The sequence below is a fragment of the Misgurnus anguillicaudatus genome, chromosome 23 (genome assembly GCF_027580225.2).
Source record: "Misgurnus anguillicaudatus chromosome 23, ASM2758022v2, whole genome shotgun sequence".
Taxonomy (NCBI): Eukaryota; Metazoa; Chordata; class Actinopteri; order Cypriniformes; family Cobitidae; genus Misgurnus; species Misgurnus anguillicaudatus.
Window position 1 is genome coordinate 9,889,250 of NC_073359.2, and position 18,000 is coordinate 9,907,249.

The 18,000-nt window shown below is 37.7% G+C and overlaps 1 protein-coding gene across 2 annotated transcripts in view; it reads left to right on the forward strand.

Moving 5' to 3' along the window:
- The window catches only part of dennd1b (DENN/MADD domain containing 1B), a 139,577-nt gene extending 122,100 nt beyond the window's left edge, over nt 1-17,477 (forward strand). For both annotated transcript variants that reach the window (XM_055217894.2, XM_055217893.2), the window contains 3 exons: nt 8,100-8,179; nt 8,322-8,535; nt 10,340-17,477. In XM_055217894.2, coding sequence (XP_055073869.2) covers nt 8,100-8,179; nt 8,322-8,535; nt 10,340-10,942 — 897 coding nt within the window. In that variant the 3' untranslated portion in view covers nt 10,943-17,477. The remainder of the gene's footprint in view (nt 1-8,099; nt 8,180-8,321; nt 8,536-10,339) is intronic.
- The last annotated feature ends 523 nt before the right edge of the window (nt 17,478-18,000 follow it).

The following is an 18,000-nucleotide window of genomic DNA, read 5'->3' on the forward strand; positions in this document are numbered from 1 at the left end:
AGTCAACAAAAATCGAGCAGGACCAAAACATTTTACTGCTGATCGCTGTCAAAAAAGTTCATTACGACGTCCCCAGGATGACAGCAGCAATGACAGTGTTCTTAATATGACAAAGTAAGTGTTTTGATTAATGCTATTAATGTTTATTTTTTTAATCAGTGTATACCACTAGTCAACTAAATAAATATATAACTTTGCAAAGATGAATGCACATTTATATATTGATTCAATAGATTTATAGCATATATAGCATTTATAGCATGATTTATAGCATTTAGCGGGATAAAAATAATCAGTTTTTATAATACATTTTTGAAAATCAAATTGTGGATTTTATAACCTAAAGATGCTCTGTGAAAGTTTGTAACAGAAAATAGTGTTTTTCATCTTGTCACTTTCTTGGTATAAAACACGTTTTATCGAAATTAGTCAAAATGGATTTATTGCGTTTTGGAACCAAACTCTTAATACCCCCCCCCCCCCCCCCAAAAAAAAAACACGTGTCAAAATAATTATTTAATTTTATGCCCAAAATTATTAGGATATTACGTGTCATTAAAGATCATGTTCCATGAAGACATATTGTAAATTTCCTAACATAAATATATTTTAAAAACTTCTGAGAACTGCATTAGGACAACTTTCCAGGCGATTTCCTCAATGTTTTTATAGCACTCTCAGATTCAAGATTTTCAAATCATTCACTGAAAAAATTATTCATTCAATTTACTCAATTTTTTAATATAAGTGGTCGCAATCAATTTATTTAAGCTTCATTTAAAAAAAAAAATTTAAAAATACAAATAAAAAAAAACTTTTGTTTAAATGTAGCTTAAATAAATTGATTGCAACCACTTACCTTAAAAATTGAGTAAATTGAATGAATCATTTTTTTCAGTGTTGTATCTCAAACAAATATTGTCCTGTTCTAACAAATCATACATCAAAGCTTATTTTTTTAGCTTTCAGATGTATAAATCTCAATTTAAAAATGACCCTTATGACCAGTGTTGGTGAAAGTTACTTTTAAAAGTAATGCATTACAATATTAAGTTACTCCCCAAAAAAGTAACTAATTGCGTTACTTACTTAATTTTCATGGAAAGTAATGCTTACGTTACTTTTAAGTTACTTTTGCGTTACATTTTCTTACTTTTCTGAGGCTTGATCTCTTTCAGGCCTTGCAGGTGTTTTTTATGATCGCAAAAATGTCAAGCTCTGGCCTGCCATCTCCGTTTCTGCTCAGGCGCACAAAGTGCGTAATTCTACGTTTATTCAGTGTAATTCAGTACATTATTTTATTTTTAAATTGAATTAATTAAACTGAAAAGTAGCTTGCATTACTTTTTAAATAAAGTAACTTAAATATTAATGTGTACATTTATAAAGCAATGCGTTACTTTACTCGTTGCTTCATAAAAGTAATATTATAACGTATGTGCGTTACTTGTAATGCGTTACCCCCAACACTGCTTATGACTGGTTTTGTGGTTCACATTTATAAAGATATTTGTAATTTTGTTTTGTATGAGCGGTGCATTTCTGTGAATGGTGTACCAATACACTTAAGTATTGTGAAAAGTTCAGCTGTGTTTTCTGACTCAGGTGGCTGCAGTGAATCCATGCAGTGTACAGTATAAGGGGCTGGTTTTCAGGTCAAGCCTGAGGGCCTGTGAAAGCCAGACTGGGTGTCAGTAGCAGGGCCTGGGGCAAAGTAGAGCTGATCTCTAGCTCTGGTTATCCCTTCCTACTGAAGCTGTGTGTGTGTGTGTGTGTGTGTGTGTGTGTGTGTGTGTGTTGTGGTTGGCTTATGTGAGTGGCATACAGCCTCTGGGGAATGACTCCATACACACTGTCTCTCTGGATGAAGCCAGCAGATGGATCTCCTATAGTCGTGACCATTTCAGCCGCATTGCATATTAAAGAAACCAAAAAGCTCTGTTCAACTTTTGTATAATTCATACAAACTCGCTGCAACGGTTTCGGCTTCTACCTTAATTTACATATGGATTACATAAGCAGCCACCACTGTAAACATGATTGTACATTTTTACAATCTTTAACTTTACAAATGTTAATGTCATCTTAAAGCATAATCCAAGCTTAATCTTTATTTTACCCCAAATAGCTATTTAGTTGTCGTTATAGCAAGCTTGCAGTTTTTCCAAGATCTCCATCAATTCCTGATAAAATAAAAAAATTATACATTTATAATCGAATATAATGTAAACAAATGTTTGTTTGTTTTTTAGAATTTTTTATTTTATTTTAAATGAATCTCTACCACATGTTATGGATGAAGTGCCAATGACAGAGTTCCAAGTACAAGCGTGCGAGTCTAAGGAATTCGCCAGCATCCAGATGGATTCACAAGGTGTCAAAAAAACATTGGCGTACACACAGAGCCAAAAGCGCTTGTGGCTAGTGGACGTTTCGCTGAGATCCCGCACATCTGCATGCCGACGATGAGATAGAGATGCAAAGCTGGCAGATGAGGGGGATACGGGGGAGTTCCCTTTCGAATGGAACCAAAGTGCCACCTACTGGATATTCCTAAATATCACAGACTCTTTGCTTGCCCAATCTCTCATATTCCCCAAAGTTGCTTTTAGCCGGTGCCAGTTGGAGAGTACTAGACTGAGTTTTTGACCTAAAGGTCCTGAGCTTTGTTTGAATAGCTCAGCAGACGCTGGCTTAGGTTTTGGCTTAAAGGTGCACTTTGTTTGCATTTTCCAGGCATATCTTCCTTTTTCGTTCCCAGCCAAACCATGAGATCAGTGGCTGCTCTGAAATAGCATATGAAATATGTACGTAAGCCCGACTATTAAATCTATTGGCTGCAACGTAAAGCCCGGTTGCCGGCGCTTATAACTTGGCCATGCAAGAAGCAAAATGGGATTTTCTGTTAAAATGCCATCCACAAAATGGCCTGATGACGTTTTAACAGTTTTTAACAGTGAGCTGGACCCGAGATGTCTGCTCGCCTGTTCCGGTCCCGCTTTGACTAACGACTAAAGCTCGTTTTCCACGTGGATACAAACAGGCAGTTTATGGGGCAGACGTTGAATTGTGGCAGCTCAACATGTCCGTGCTGATTTAAAGTACACGTAAAAGAACCAAATAGGCACTCGCATGCCAAATCAGTGGTTTTGCCCGTCTTAAACTATTGCTTTAACAGTTGCTGTTTCTTTTTTGGCCACCGTCTTTCTTTGTTTTAATGTCTTAGAGAGGAATAAATACGATTTTTTCAATGTAGCGTTTACATTTACGCATTTGGTGCAGATGCTTTTATCCAAAGCAACTTCAGATGTATTCATGGTGTACATTTTATCAGTAACTTTTGCGCTCCTAATACAGTGCTCCAGGAACCCCATCTGTTCTGTTAACATTGACGACTAGAATTCGAACGTGCAACTTTTGTAAACATTTTTTCATTACGTCCAATCACCTTGGAGTGTCGTTGGAAGTGCTTACTAGTGCTGCTTTAAGATTTGGTTCAGGTTGATTTAAACTTCAGTGTCTGACCCCTCTCGCAACGTGGGTTTGATCCAAGGGAACACACATGCTGATATGATAAATACCTCGAATGCACTGTAAGACATTTGGGATAAAAGCAGCTGTCAAATGCTTAAATGTAAAAAGAGGGAACAGATTATTTATAATTATTTAATTATAGAGTGCCGCAGGAATGATGTATTTTTGTAGGACAGCCCGGAAGTTAGCGGGAAACTGGTTTCCTCACCAAAAAGCCCATTCATTTTTCCCATAGACTTTTGGATTATCGCAAAACTAAGCTTTGTGTTTAACAAAAGTTTGACAGTTGCACGATTTGTCCAACAAGATAATCTTCACAGATGAACACAACTTTTATGCATTTTGAAGTTTAAATGTGTTTACTAGAAATTAAAAGCTAACCTAAAGGGGGTTGCACATTGGACGCGCAGCGTTTAATAAAAATCTAACACATTGTTTTCTATGAGTATACGCACACCGGCGCCGACAGATGGCGCCTGTCCGCAGCGCCCAGCTTTGACTCAGAAAGTTGCTCAAATCTCTGTCGCGCCACAGAGTGCCACTCTCATAAGTTAACATTAAATAACATCATATTTATCCCAAATCATTAACGATTAACATTGGCTGCTAACGTATATTTGGCATTTCGAAGTAGACGCTATCTGACTAAGCTTGCGCTATTTAATGTGCACTTCCGGTTTACGATACCTCCGAGTTTGTCCTAGGTCCCGTACAGACTGCATATTAATTCGGTTGTCACTTCACCTTTTAATGCTTAATCCTTTTCTGTACACACACAGTTCAGTAATTTACGGGACTCACAACTGCATTCTACAACCGAATTAACTCCCGCAAAATGCAGGTAGTGACAACCGAATTTACAAAAACTGCACAGTGTGTACATAACCGAACTGAACAACTAGTAGTTAATCAAGTGTTTCAACGTTCATCATAAACAGGACAGGTCTCTCTTCTGAAAAAATAAATGCTTAGAAGGGGAAATAGTCTTCTGTATGCGCAGTTCACAAAATGGCAGAGGCACAAGCGTTTGCTGACTAGTGTTGCCACATCTTGCACTAAAAAAAAGCAAACAAGAAAAATCTAATAATAAACCGAAATAAATCTAAATGCTTTACCTCAAAGTTCAAAATATTGGGACCGGCACCTTCACGCTTTATTAACACCAAAAACTTGATCGCTTCATGAGCCAAAAGCCATAAACGGTTAAGCGCCAAAACGGTTTTTACGTACAAAAAAGACGAGGACCTGGCAACACTGCAAGGCCGCGCGCTCCGTGCTGTGAAGCAGCCTCACAAAAGCATAAAATACACAATGCCAAGACGGAGGCTTATTGCAAAACACAATGCTGTTATTATTTTGGTCAAAGCTGTGAGTGATAAGCACGCGAGACTGCAGAACGTTGCTATGGCTTTTTATGTGTCAATCATCACATTTTCGGGAGTGAGTCTTGTTCCGTACAGACAGGAAACAAACATTTATGGGATTCACTACCGCATTTAAATGCGGTCGTCACTCCCGAAAGTTTGCAGTGTGTACGAGACCCTAGACGCGACTCGACGCGTCTGGTGTGCGACCCCCTTTAGGCTATAAGCGAACTACAACCACGGTCAATCGACATCAACGTCATCACCACAAAGCCTCCGACAGCTCTTTCAAACTGTATTAAACACATTTAAAAATAAGGAAATACTATTAGGATGAATGTTCCCATGTTGCGTTGTTTTTGAGATCTTCATGCGTGATGACTAGGATTGGGTATCGTTTTAATTTTAGCTATTCCGATAACAATTCCGCTTATCGAATCTGGTTCTTATCGATTCCTGGTTCCGATTCCAATATTTTTAGTGAGAGAAAAGAGCAAATACTTTCAAGAATTTGTATTTTATTCTTGCCACATTTATAACCGGCTTGCTGTAACTGTTATCTGCAACAAAACGAAATATCCTTGCCACATGTATTGCATTTGGCAATACTACAGTCTTGTTTTACAAAGTTTAACCAAACTTTTAAACATTTGCTGCGGTTAGTCATAGTGCAGAGTGTAATGAACTGCACATGTGCATAATGAGAGAAGGTTCTTGTGGCAGGTCCTGGCAGATAGATACAACTGTAAAGCGCTCACTGCTGTTCGCAGTGCGAGAATGACTGAAAAAGTAAAAATCGTATAAGTATAAACAAAATTGAAATGCGCGCGACCTATTGATTTTTAAAAAATGTTTACATTTGGAACCGGTCCTAAAATGGGACCAGTTTTAGAAACCTAACCCTAGTGATGACGTTTAAACTCCCCGACACAGTGTATAGTTCCAGGTAGCAACTTATCACCCACCCTTTTAATTCCTTCCATCACGAGTTATCTCCTCAATTAAGAGAAAACATTAGCATAAAAAACTTGTTCCTAATGATGTTTTATGTTAAACTCTAATGCTGCGTTCACACCAGCTGCAGTAGTGGCGTCAAATGTGAGTGATTTCAATGTTAAGTCAATGTGAAGACGCGTTGACACGCGTCTGTAGGTGTCGCGGTGCGAATGAGGCGTTTAGTGCTGCTTGGTACACGTGATTCTGCCTCATTTGTTCGTCTAGTTCGCGCAAATGGCGCAAATTGAGCGTTGCCGCTGGAAACGCGCGAGTTAAAAAAAAGTTAACTTAGGCAGAAAAACTCGCCGCATTAACCAATCAGGAGCTTACTCTAGTAGTGACTTGATTACAGGAAGCGAGCGGAGTCGCAGAAGCCCCACCCGCGTGAATGTTTTGATGATCACGCGGAGATTTCACGCACGAATGAAGCGAGTAAACTCAAAATGTTCAAGCGGCAAACTAGACGCGGTAGACGCAAATGTGACGCCTCAAACGTGGCTGGTGTGAAGCCACAGTCATACCGAGATTATCCACTAGATGGCGCACTTACCCAATTTATAAAAAACTGAAGCAAAAGAATCATACTAATTTTAAACTCTGTGAATGTTTTGATGATTGTTCTGAATCTGATCTCTAACAAAATTTTCGCTTAATTTATTTTTTTAAATAAAAATACCCATATTTAAGAGTTTAAAAGCAGAGATAAAATATAGATAATATAAATATAGATAGGATGAAACGTTTTTTTCCCGTTTTGTTTGTTTGAAAGCAGAGGGTCTATTCTTTCATTTGATATATTTGTATGTTTATATATTCTAAGAAAATTTTCCTTGAAGGCATTTTGTGAAAATCACCAAAAATGCTGGCGGGCAAATAAAAAAAAATGGCTGGTGGGGAATGAGTTAAAGACACTTTAAAGATTTAAAAAGTCACGAGTAGGGATATTATTGATGTGTTTCATGCTGTAGAATGAAACATTGGCTGATGCTTACCCAATATCTTATTTAAGAAGTTTAACCAAAAACACATTCAAAAACCTCATTAACTTTGGAATGATGGAACCGGAAGTGCTAAAATGCTAACTCGCTTTTGAGTTTTGCCTACAAAAACCAACTACACTACACTTTGCCTACTTACACTTTACCACGTATTATTTCGAATATGTTATCAGCAGTAATTCATTGTCTTGCAAACTATGTAAAGGACCATACACAAAAGTTGTTTAAATGAATAATACATTCTTTGTTGTGCTGGCGAGTATTTGAAATGCAGGCCAGCAGAGGACCGGTGCTCACCTTGTTTTAATAAACACCTCCTCTCGTAGAAAGCAAGAGAGGAAACTACAAGCGCTTTCTGCCTTCCAACCCGAGGGGTTAAATAACTGCAAACTTTGTTGCAGGGCAAACATACACACACACACACCAACACCAAATGAATGTGACACAGTTGCGCAGGTGCATCCAACCCCTTCACTTATGCCGAAGTGGCTTGCCGGCCAGATTTACGACCCTGACACAGGAATCCATTAAAGCCTTTTGGAGGATTCAAGGCTTGAACCCCCCGTAATCGCTTTCATTATAGCTGGCGGCTACTAGCAAGTGAGGTAATCAGTGCCCAACATGTGTTCCTGTTTATTTCGATGGCAAGAGTCTAAAGTGTTCGGTACACGCATCTCTTAGCTATTTTTATGGACGGGGTTGGCCGTTAACCCATTCGACAGGCATCATCGATACATGAAATTCGACATTAATTTGCACCAATGTCCGATTGACCACTTTTTGATCCGACGATAGTGCAGTTAGCCAAGCAACCCATGTCACTTTTTCATGCCCGTGGCCCCAGTAAAGGCTTCATTTTAGTAGCTTGCTTTGATAATGTGGCAAACGACAGTTTATGGGCCACTTTAGTGAGTGGCGGCGCGTTGGCGTGTGTGTGTACGTGGCGTGGAAGTCTAGTTAATGGATGGAGCCGCAGCGTGAAGCTGTGCCCTATAATGCTTCAATTCTTTAATTTGCCAATTAAACGTGTTACACAGGTGTGTTATAAAAGACAAGGGATTAGCAGAGCGAGCAGGGGATGGGAGTTAATACCGTCGGCCCGTAATAACCACAGAATGCTTAGATGTTTTCTGCATCTTATTATGTTATGTTACTCTTAGGAATGTAGACGAGGTGAGATTTTAATATTTTGATCTTTTGTTTTTAGCATCACAACACAAAATCACCTCCAAACTTGACTCTCAGCTATCCAGACGGTTACAGTAACAATGACGACACGGCCAGCAGGTAAGAATTTGAATTATGCAGACTTTATTGCGTGAATGCTGTATGTTTGTGGTGCAAAGGTAAGTAATCAATGTCATCTGTCAAGGCAACACTGCCCTCTGGTGTTTTATCTTCTCACCTATGTGTGTCTGTGTATGTGCAGAGTATCATCTGAGGATAGCGGTGGGGTGCCGTCATACAATGAAGACAGTGAGGATTCTGAATTCGAGCCGGATTGTGGCCAACAAGGTCAGATGAACCTGCTGGAGGAGATACTGGATTCTCTCAGCACGTCCCATATAGAGGAGGGGAGACTCTCCGCAGCCAAGAGCCTGGACTTCTTCAGATCTAACGAAGACCTTGACTTTGCTCCCACAGTAAGGGCTGCTGGTTTCAGCAACTTCAAATATCTAATTTAATAAACCAGCTCATGTTTTTAAAGGGACACTCCACTTTTTTTGAAAACCGTTTTGGAATCCATTCAGCCGATCTCCGGGTTTGGTGGTACCGCTTTTAGAATAGCTTGGCATAATCCATTGAATTTGATTAGACCATTAGCATCGCGCTCAAAAATAACCAAAGAGTTTGATCAAGGACTTTGCTGCCGTAACATGGGTGCAGGAGGCGCAATGATATTACGCAGCAGCCAAAAATAGTCCCCTTTGTAACTTTCAATATTTTCGGGCACTGCGTAATATCATTGCGCCTCCTGCAGACCATGTTACGGCAGCAAAGTCCTTGATTATTACGCCAGAATGAGAGTATAGTTCCTAGCCATATTTGCACAGAAAATCACAACCTTTTAATTTTCTGTTGGGCTTAGTACACGATGTAACTACAGAAGAGTCAAGTTTTAAATAGGAAAAATATCAAAAGTCTTTGGTTATTTTTGAGCACGATGCTAATGGTCTAATTAGATTCAATGAATTATGCTAAGCTATGCTAAAAGTGGTAGCGCCAGACCCGGAGATCAGCTGAGTGGATTCCAAAGGGGTGAAAATCAAATGTTTAACCCTAAGGGAGCTGGAAAATTAGCATATTTTCAAAAAAGGTGGAGTGTTCCTTTAAGTCGGCATTTGCACTGTTCTGTTTTTTAAATTGTGCTAAAAATAGACATTTTATCCACAAAACCGTTTTTATTTGAGTCAAGACAACGAAAAAATGCAGAGCGAGGATAAAGACAGACATTTTTTCTGTGAAATAATGATTTTATAATATTTAAAGGGATAGTTCGCCCAAAAATGAAAAGTCTGTCATCATCTACTCATCCTCAAGTTGCAAACCTGTGATATTAGCAATCAAGCAGGAAACAGGAGCACCATTGTCTTCCATAGTAGGAAATGAAAATACTATGGAAGTCAATGGTGCGCAAAAACTTTGGTTACAAACATTTCTCAAAACATCTTCCTTTTGTGTTCAGCAGAATAAAAAAAAAAATATATATATATATATACAGTTTTGTAACAAATTGAAAATGAGTAAATGATGACAGACTTTTCATTTTTGGGCGTAATATCCCTTTAACTCTTTCCCTGCCAGTGTTTTTAAAAAAAAGTTGCCAGCCAGCGCCAGCATTTTTCATGATTTTCACAAAAGTTTAATGCCTTACAGAAAATGGTCTTCTTTAAATATATAAGACTTTTTAAGATGTAAGATAAATCTTTGGTTTCCCCAGAGTACGTATGTCAAGTTTTAGCTCAAAATACCGTATTTGATCATTTGTTATAACATGTTAAAATTTTCACTTTGTAGGTGTGAGCAAAATGTGCCATTTTTGGGTGTATTTTTTAAATGCAAATGAGCTGATGAAATGCAAACACTGATCGCCATGATGGTGGTTTGTTGAAATTGAAACTCAATTGTGCTGTCAATTATTATTTTTTTCTCTTTCTCTTTGCACTAAATTGCAGTGCTGTGGTTGGATAGTGCAATAATTAAGAGGGCAGTATTATTATATTAAGATCCCCTTCTGACATCACAAGGGAGCCAAATTTGAATGACACATTTTCTAGTTTAATAAAAGCACTTGGGACCCAATTATAGCACTTGAACATGGAAAAAGTCAGATTTTCATGAAATGTCCCCTTTAATGCATGTTCCTTCCTGTGCCTGTTAAATAAGTATGAACAATAATATATTTGCTATTTTCCATCATGGCTGACCGTTTCCATATGTTTTCAGAAACACTGCAAGTCCCCATCAGCAAGCAGCGCCATTCAGATCGATTTCGAATCAGGAAACGGAGATCAAGGTGAGTGGAACATGGGTCAAGATGACAGCGCCGTCAACGGCAAACATCTCCCACCTTCGCCCCGACGCCAACCCAGCTCGCGGTCCCTTCCCTTCCATCCTCCCCTAACTAACGAAGATTTCTTCGAGCTTCCCCTGAGGAACTCTTTCCCTGAAGTACCCATAGTTTTGCTCTCTGAACCTTCTGAGGTGGACACCACAAGCTCTCCTACTCTCAACTCGAACACCCAGCTGACCCCTGACCGTCAGCGTCCAACAGGTTGCAGCCTCTCACGGCAGAGGGTCTTTTCCAAAAAGAACCAAAGGCCATACCAGGACAACAGCCAGCAGCGGACAGCAGGACCCAGAAGCAGGCAGCCTTCCATGCTTATACCTTGGGAGATGGAAAACGTGCAACACGCAGAAAACACACAGGACGAGGAGATCGAGGAGAAAGGCTTGCTTGAGGAGATCGAGTCGATGTGTCGTCTCAGCATGGCGATTCCGAACGACCTGGCGCTTACGCAGGTACAGAAAAACACCAGCTTGGATTAGTCCTGAGAATATCACAAAACACTCCCATGTGGGTTTTTAGAAACGCTCTCATCTGACTTCGCACCAGCAGTCTGTTTGCATGAAGGTATTTTTGTAGTCATTGTGAATAGATGGGTCCTCTTATTTTCACATTCAATTCTAAATGGTCACTTTGGCTGCATGGAAAGAACAAAGACAGGGATTTTTAACAACATGCATCCCGTTATATTTATTGTAGCTGTATTCCAATTATATAACGTTCAACGATGTGCACTTGAACGAGTCGAAGTTTTAAATCTATTTAGATAAATCACTGTGGAAATCACTGTCTACGTATATTTTACTAAATCGTACGAAGTATTTAAACCGACAACTAATTTACGCTTAATATGATGCCTTAAAACGTTTTTGTTTCGCTTCACGGTATTTTTAGTCTGTGACTGTAGTTGGCTTGCTCGCTACCGTCACTACTACATGCATGTAAAGCATCCAAAAGATGAGATATTTATATAGGACAGATGGAGAACTGGTTCTTCGTTTGCATTGTGGGTAATGAACTATATATTTTTGAAAAACCATGTACAACTCTCAGGTTTCTGCTTTCCTCCAAGATTTATACTTTTAGCTTCACCAGGCCCAAGTGGCAGATGTAATAAAATAATTAAATCCCAATTACTTTCTCTTACCGTTTCTAATGAATCACAACGTTACTTTTAACTATCATGGTTAAGTCTAATAGCCTTAAAAATGACAGCCAACGTATATTAAAGTTCTTAATGTGTTTATATTACAACCCTGACATTTCCTGGACTGTAGCTGCCCAGCAGAAAGAGGAAAATCTGTTACTAATAAACCATTTAAAACCCTTATTAGCTTCTTACAGATTCGTGCAAGCCTAAAACATACTGAAATATACGCAGAGCTTTAAAGATATGCAAGCTCATTCACAAGTTGTTGCTTTGTGTGAAATCATACGCAACCAAATTGCATTCTCGGAGTTGCCACAAGGGGTGGTGTAGCTGGCGGTAGTGTAAAACTGTCGTTCAAAACAAGAAAAGTTTTAGTTTAATGGAGTCTCTACCATAGATATACATAATAAAGGCTAGATGTCTCGTCCGCGCTGCTGGCCAATGGAGATCGACTTCTGCACCTGGCGGCCATCTTGTCGCTCGCTCGCTCGTAACATTGTTTTAATACTACATGCACTTTATAAATAATCATAATTTGCTCAATTTTCTACCAATTTTTAAACTGTTTGGTTTCTTATAAACGTCAGAGATGTACTTACGACACTGCATACTCATGAATAATGTTCATGAAATATGTTCAAGCATGCACAATTTAAGCCACATAAATAATGTTTGTATAAACCAAACTATTTGTAAATCCGTCAAGATTTCAGCGAGATAAGAGTATTTGTGTTCGTGCAGATCCCTTACCCGCCATCAGGTACCAGGGCCCGCCAGGAAGCTTGCATGTGACAAGATGGCCGCCGATGATGACGTTAGAGACTCTGCCGTAAGACATCTAGTCTTTATTATGTATATCTATGGTCTCTGCAACAGAATTGTGGACGTAAAATGCATTGGCTAAGCCAGTGGTTCTCAAACTTTTTAACGTGCCCCCTCGCACCCTTTGTGTAGGTTGCAAACGTAGAATTTGAATTATTGAAAGCATATGAAATTATACAATGTGCTGTTGGTTAGTAGCCTTATTTTATTTATAATGTGTAAGCCTTTGCATTCTGTGTTCATTTATTTTCAGTATGGCCGCCATCTTTAAAAGCCATATTGGCGCACCAAACAGGATGTGGTTATTAGATCCAGTACTTGTTTCTTTAGTGGCTGATGAAGTGTTTAGGCCCTTGAGTATAGTGATGTGGGACTTGTGCTATGTATTCTGACACTTTAATGGCTCAGCTCACTTCTCCTGGTTGTTAAAGCATTTTGTGTTTTTGGACCTGTGTCTCAAATCTGCATCTCCAGATTTCACTCAGTCCTTACATCCGTTTGAATTTTTTCCTGTCCCGCACTGTGTAGCTGTAAGCTGACCTGAAACTATATGTGACCCAGTCTTTAGAAACCCAGCAATCTACATAAAATCACCTCACATAAAGAACATTGTGTGAAAATATTACCTTGATATCTTCAATATTGACTGAGTAAGGTCATGTCAAGATTGAAATCATTGATTGAAATCACACTTTGATGCTCTTCATCTCATTGTTGGATTATGAGACTTTAGCCTGGATTTCACAGACAAGGTCACATATGCTTTAGCCTTCAAACAAAGCAGAGAGATCATATAACTATGCAAATTCACTCATTAAATACAAATGATTTGCTTGGTCAACTTTTAAGCAGCATTAGTATTATTAGTGTGCAATATTTCACATGAAACATAAATGCCGTTTCATATTTTACACACGTACACTGCAAAGAACAAAATAGAAGATGGAAATTGTTGTCTTTGTCAACAGAGATTTAATATATTTTGTCAAATATTTTATTGTATTTTGGCTTAAACACTGTAGATCAAATGGTACATCAAAAAAGTATATTAGCTTTGTATTTTAAGACATTAAATGCAGCAGAAGTCACCTTTTAAAAGTCATTATTACACAATTAAATTTTTAAAAGCAAAGTTGTGCCTTAAAGAGTTCAAATGCTAGTGTAGGTATGACTATACGGTAGCTCTTTTCCAAAACCTTGCGTTCCAGCTTGTCATCTACTGCCTAAATGTGAAGCCACCTTATCCACCTTATTTTCGAACATTTTGAAAAAAAATGTGCGTATTTTTAACCTTTTCAGGCGATGGTTCAAAATGTCACAACTGTCCCTCTGGTTTGAGTTTATTTTTTAAAAAGCAATTTTTAATGGACTTGTTTGAGTTTTTATGACGACACATCGAGTTTCATGCGGCCCGACGGTCAGAAGCATCTTATTTACAAGTTATTTGAACAAACCATAATAAACATATTAAACTACTACATGTATTCAGTATTGTTTTCGTTTTATGAAAATATTATTGCATCGCTTCTTACGCACTAGAGCTTCTGAAATTATTTGCTTATTTTAAAATTATTTGCTTTTAAAATAATTATTATTTGCTTATTTGCTTTTTCATTTAAAACATAACAAAAGTACACACAAACACATTAAAGCAACACTATGTAATTTTTTTACCTTTAAATAATGTCTCTAAAATTATTTCAGTGATAGAACAACTTTTAACTGGACAAATTGTACCATTGCTGCAACCTGAGCAGCCTCCTAGCTGCTACAAGCACACTCTGAAAGTGGCGGTGGAGGGTAGGAAACACAGCTCCACCCCTCCCCCTGCCTGCAGAAGAGTGTCTGATACCAGGCACTGTTGCGCTTTTCAACCACATGGGGGAGCTGTAAGTCATTTTTACATGGAAACTACATAGTGTTGCTTTAACTACTATTATAAACAATAACTAATAAGCAGTTTATGTCGTATATATCCTGTACTGTAATCGCATTTTTGTAATATATAGTAGCAGAATAAATAAATCTGCTAAATCAGCATATTTTTATTAGCATAACATTAGTTGTTTTTGAACAATTATTGTATTTATTGTTTACTGGCAGTGTCTTTGAAAGGTTTTGCTGGATGCATGTGTGGATACAGATCATGGGTGCATGTTCGCCACATACACATTCAGCTCTTGTGCGTGTATTATGTTTTTTTATGGAGATTTACTGTGTTTGTACCAGCTATTATGGCAACCTCTAACTGTAAAAAGTATGCCGGCTTACTGGATTTCATAATAAACATTAATTCGTTCCCCACCAGCCTTTTTTAGAAAAGATGCCCGCCAGCATTTTTTGTGATTTTCACGAAAGTTTTACAGAAATTTTACAGAATTTTTTTCTTCTAAAAATATATAAACATAAAAATATATCAAATGAAAGAACAGACCCTCTGCTTTCAAAGAAACAAACAAAATGGGGAAAAAAAATGTTTCATCATATCTATATTTTTATTTGCTTATAAACTCTTAATATGAGAGTAAACAATACACTTTTTGTTTTTGCAAAAAAGCTGAAATAATAGCATTTTTGTAAAGGAATTTTGTTAGAGATCAGATTCAGAACGATTATCAAAACATACACAGTTTAAAATTAGTAAAAAAAAATTGCTTAAGTTTTTTATAAATTGAGTAAGAGAGTGCCATTTAGTGGATAATCGGGGTATTAAAGATTAACATGAGAGTTTTTTCATGCAAATGTTTTCTCTTAATTGACGAGATAACTCGTCAATGGCGGGGAAAGAGTTAAAAAGCCAGTTAAAATGACACAATACGACTATTTAGCTTTAGTGGCTCTACGGAAGTCTTACACAAAGGAGCTCAAAGACGGCAGCGCCCACATTTACGTCAAAAATAAGGTGGATAAGGCAGCATCCTAACTGTCATGTAATCTCATATATGACTGATTTAAAGGAAGTAACTATGATCCATAAAAGTGCTCTCTAGGTAGACACCCATGCAGACAGTTTTTGGAAAGAGCTTCTATTAATCACCGGTACTTTTGTATTATGTTCTCAATTGTAGTTTAGTGGTACTGTAGTAGTAAAATTAATACCATATTTTCCATATTGTACAACCGTGATATTGTAACTTACATTAAGCTCTACAAATGACCCAGAAATATTAAATGAATCACTGAAGCCTAATATATTTGGTACAATGTGCTTTATTTGCCTGATAACCTGTTTATACACTCTCAGAATAAATGGTGCAAAAGCTGTCTCTTTAAAAAGGCTGTAATGTGTACAGTTATGTATACATTTGGTACCATTGAGGTACTTATATGCACCGTTTACTGTAGTTAAAAATGTGTACTTTATTAAAGCTTTTGTACCTTAATTTCTGAGACTGTACTGTAGGTACATAATTAATGCAAGAAGGACCATCATTATGTTTATAGCAATCAAAAACACATGATCCGATTTAACTGCGTGGTCACTTTTATATTTGAAACTGTCTGCGTATTATTAAAGTTGTATTAGTTATTATTTGTTACTGTATATTTAAAAAAAAATGTCTTTTAAATGTGCTCTGTATTTTAAATAATGACTTGTATTAGATTTTTTGACAATTTAACACTCTTTTCTTTTAAATAGAAATGTTAACATGTTTTAAAAAAGTATTGTTTTGCATTATTTGAGATCTGGTCACATTTTACGTTGCGGTCAAGCCACTTACTGTCCACGAGCTGTTGAACACTAGGTGCTCATATTAGTGATTTGTACACTGTTAAGGAACTGCTGTGCTACCCAAAATCTTTAATCTTTATCCTGTTTACATATAAACTGATCATTAATGTGCATTTTCATTGTAAGGTTCTGTAGTCATTTTTATGATTTTTTTAACATGCATGAGCACACATCCTAAAGTCTACAGAGCATCAAATACGATGTTAACTGTTACGACGATGGTACGTGTTTTTACTTTGTTTTCCTTAAAGGGACACGTCACTTTTTTTTTGAAGGTGTGCAAATTTTCCAGGTCCCCTGGGGTTGGGCATTTGATTTTTATCGTTTTGGAGTCTATTCAGCCGATCTCCGGGTCTGGCGGTGCCACTTTTGGCATGGCTTGGCATGGTTCATTGAATCTGATTAGACCATTAGCATCGCGTGACTATTTTCGGTCACTGTGTAGTGTCATAGGACTTTGCTGCCGTGGCGTGGCTGCAGCGGGCGCAATGATATTGCTGCAGCCATGTTGCGGCAGCAGGGTCCTTGATTATTATGCCAGAATTAGAGTTATATCTGCCTAGAAAATAACTTTTAATTTTCTGTCGGTCTTAGTACACGATGTAACTACAGAAGAGTCAAGTTTTAAATGGGAAAAATATCAAAACTCATTTTGTAGCGTGATGCTAATGGTCTGATCGGGTTCGGTGGATTGTGCTGGGCTGTGCTGGAGGTGGTGCCGTCATACCCGGAGATCGGCTGAATGGATTCCAGGGTGGTCAGGGTCAAATGTTTAACTCTAGGGGGCTGGAAAATGAGCCTATTTTCAAAAAAAGTGGAGTGTGAATGATCTGTTTTGCTGTTGCATCATTTAGTAGTGACCTGCTGTAATGAAATCACTGGACTGTCCAGTCTGTGCTTTTGAATGTTTAAGATACTCAGAAATAAAAGATGTGTCTCAGCTACCCGAAAAAATGATCACTATGTACCAATCATTATTTTTTACCATGTTTAGGGCAGGGTGGTTGATGGTTCACTAGGGCGGTACCCTTTTAAAAAGCACATACTGTATTTGTGGCTAAACAGTGCATACTATTACTGGAACCTTGTCTAAGGCACCTGATTGGTACATAATAGGACTTCTTTAAAGGGTATTGCCCCTTTTGTACCTTTTTCTGACAGTGAATGCTGATTTAGGGTGGCATAAATTTCTTCATATGCTGTCGCATGCTCTCAGTACAGTTGTATAGTATAGTAGGTCAGTCTGATGTGTTTTTACAGAAATTGTTTGCACTGTGAAGCAAAAATAAATGATATAAATGTCTGTACAGCTGTCACGCCTCATCTTGGGTTCATTTATTGTGCAAATAGATATTTATCCTCAACCTAAGCCACTGTAAAACATCCTAAAGTATAAAACGAGATGTTAAATGAATATAAAAATGAACAAATCATTAAAATCGTTTATTTATAATACATTTTTGCAGGGGAAAAGCAGCAAATGTGCAAAACTGTATATTGAGTGTTAATGTTGGTTTAAATTCACAAACATATGAAGTCACATGAAGAGATCCTATCTTCACACTGACCGTGTCCCAATTTGCTTAATCATATTTTATGCACTAAAAGTGTGTGCTTTTTTGTTATAGATGGCAAAATACATTTTGGGGAATAGCAAAAGAGCATGCAAGTATTAAGACACTCATTTTTTTTCTTCAAAAAATATTATTTAGGACCGATAGTATGCAAATTGGGACACCGGGAATGTCTCCTCACCAGGCTTAATTCAATAATAATTGACTTAATTCAATAATAAGTTAGCCCCACCCACAGTGAAATACAATTGGTTAAAAACA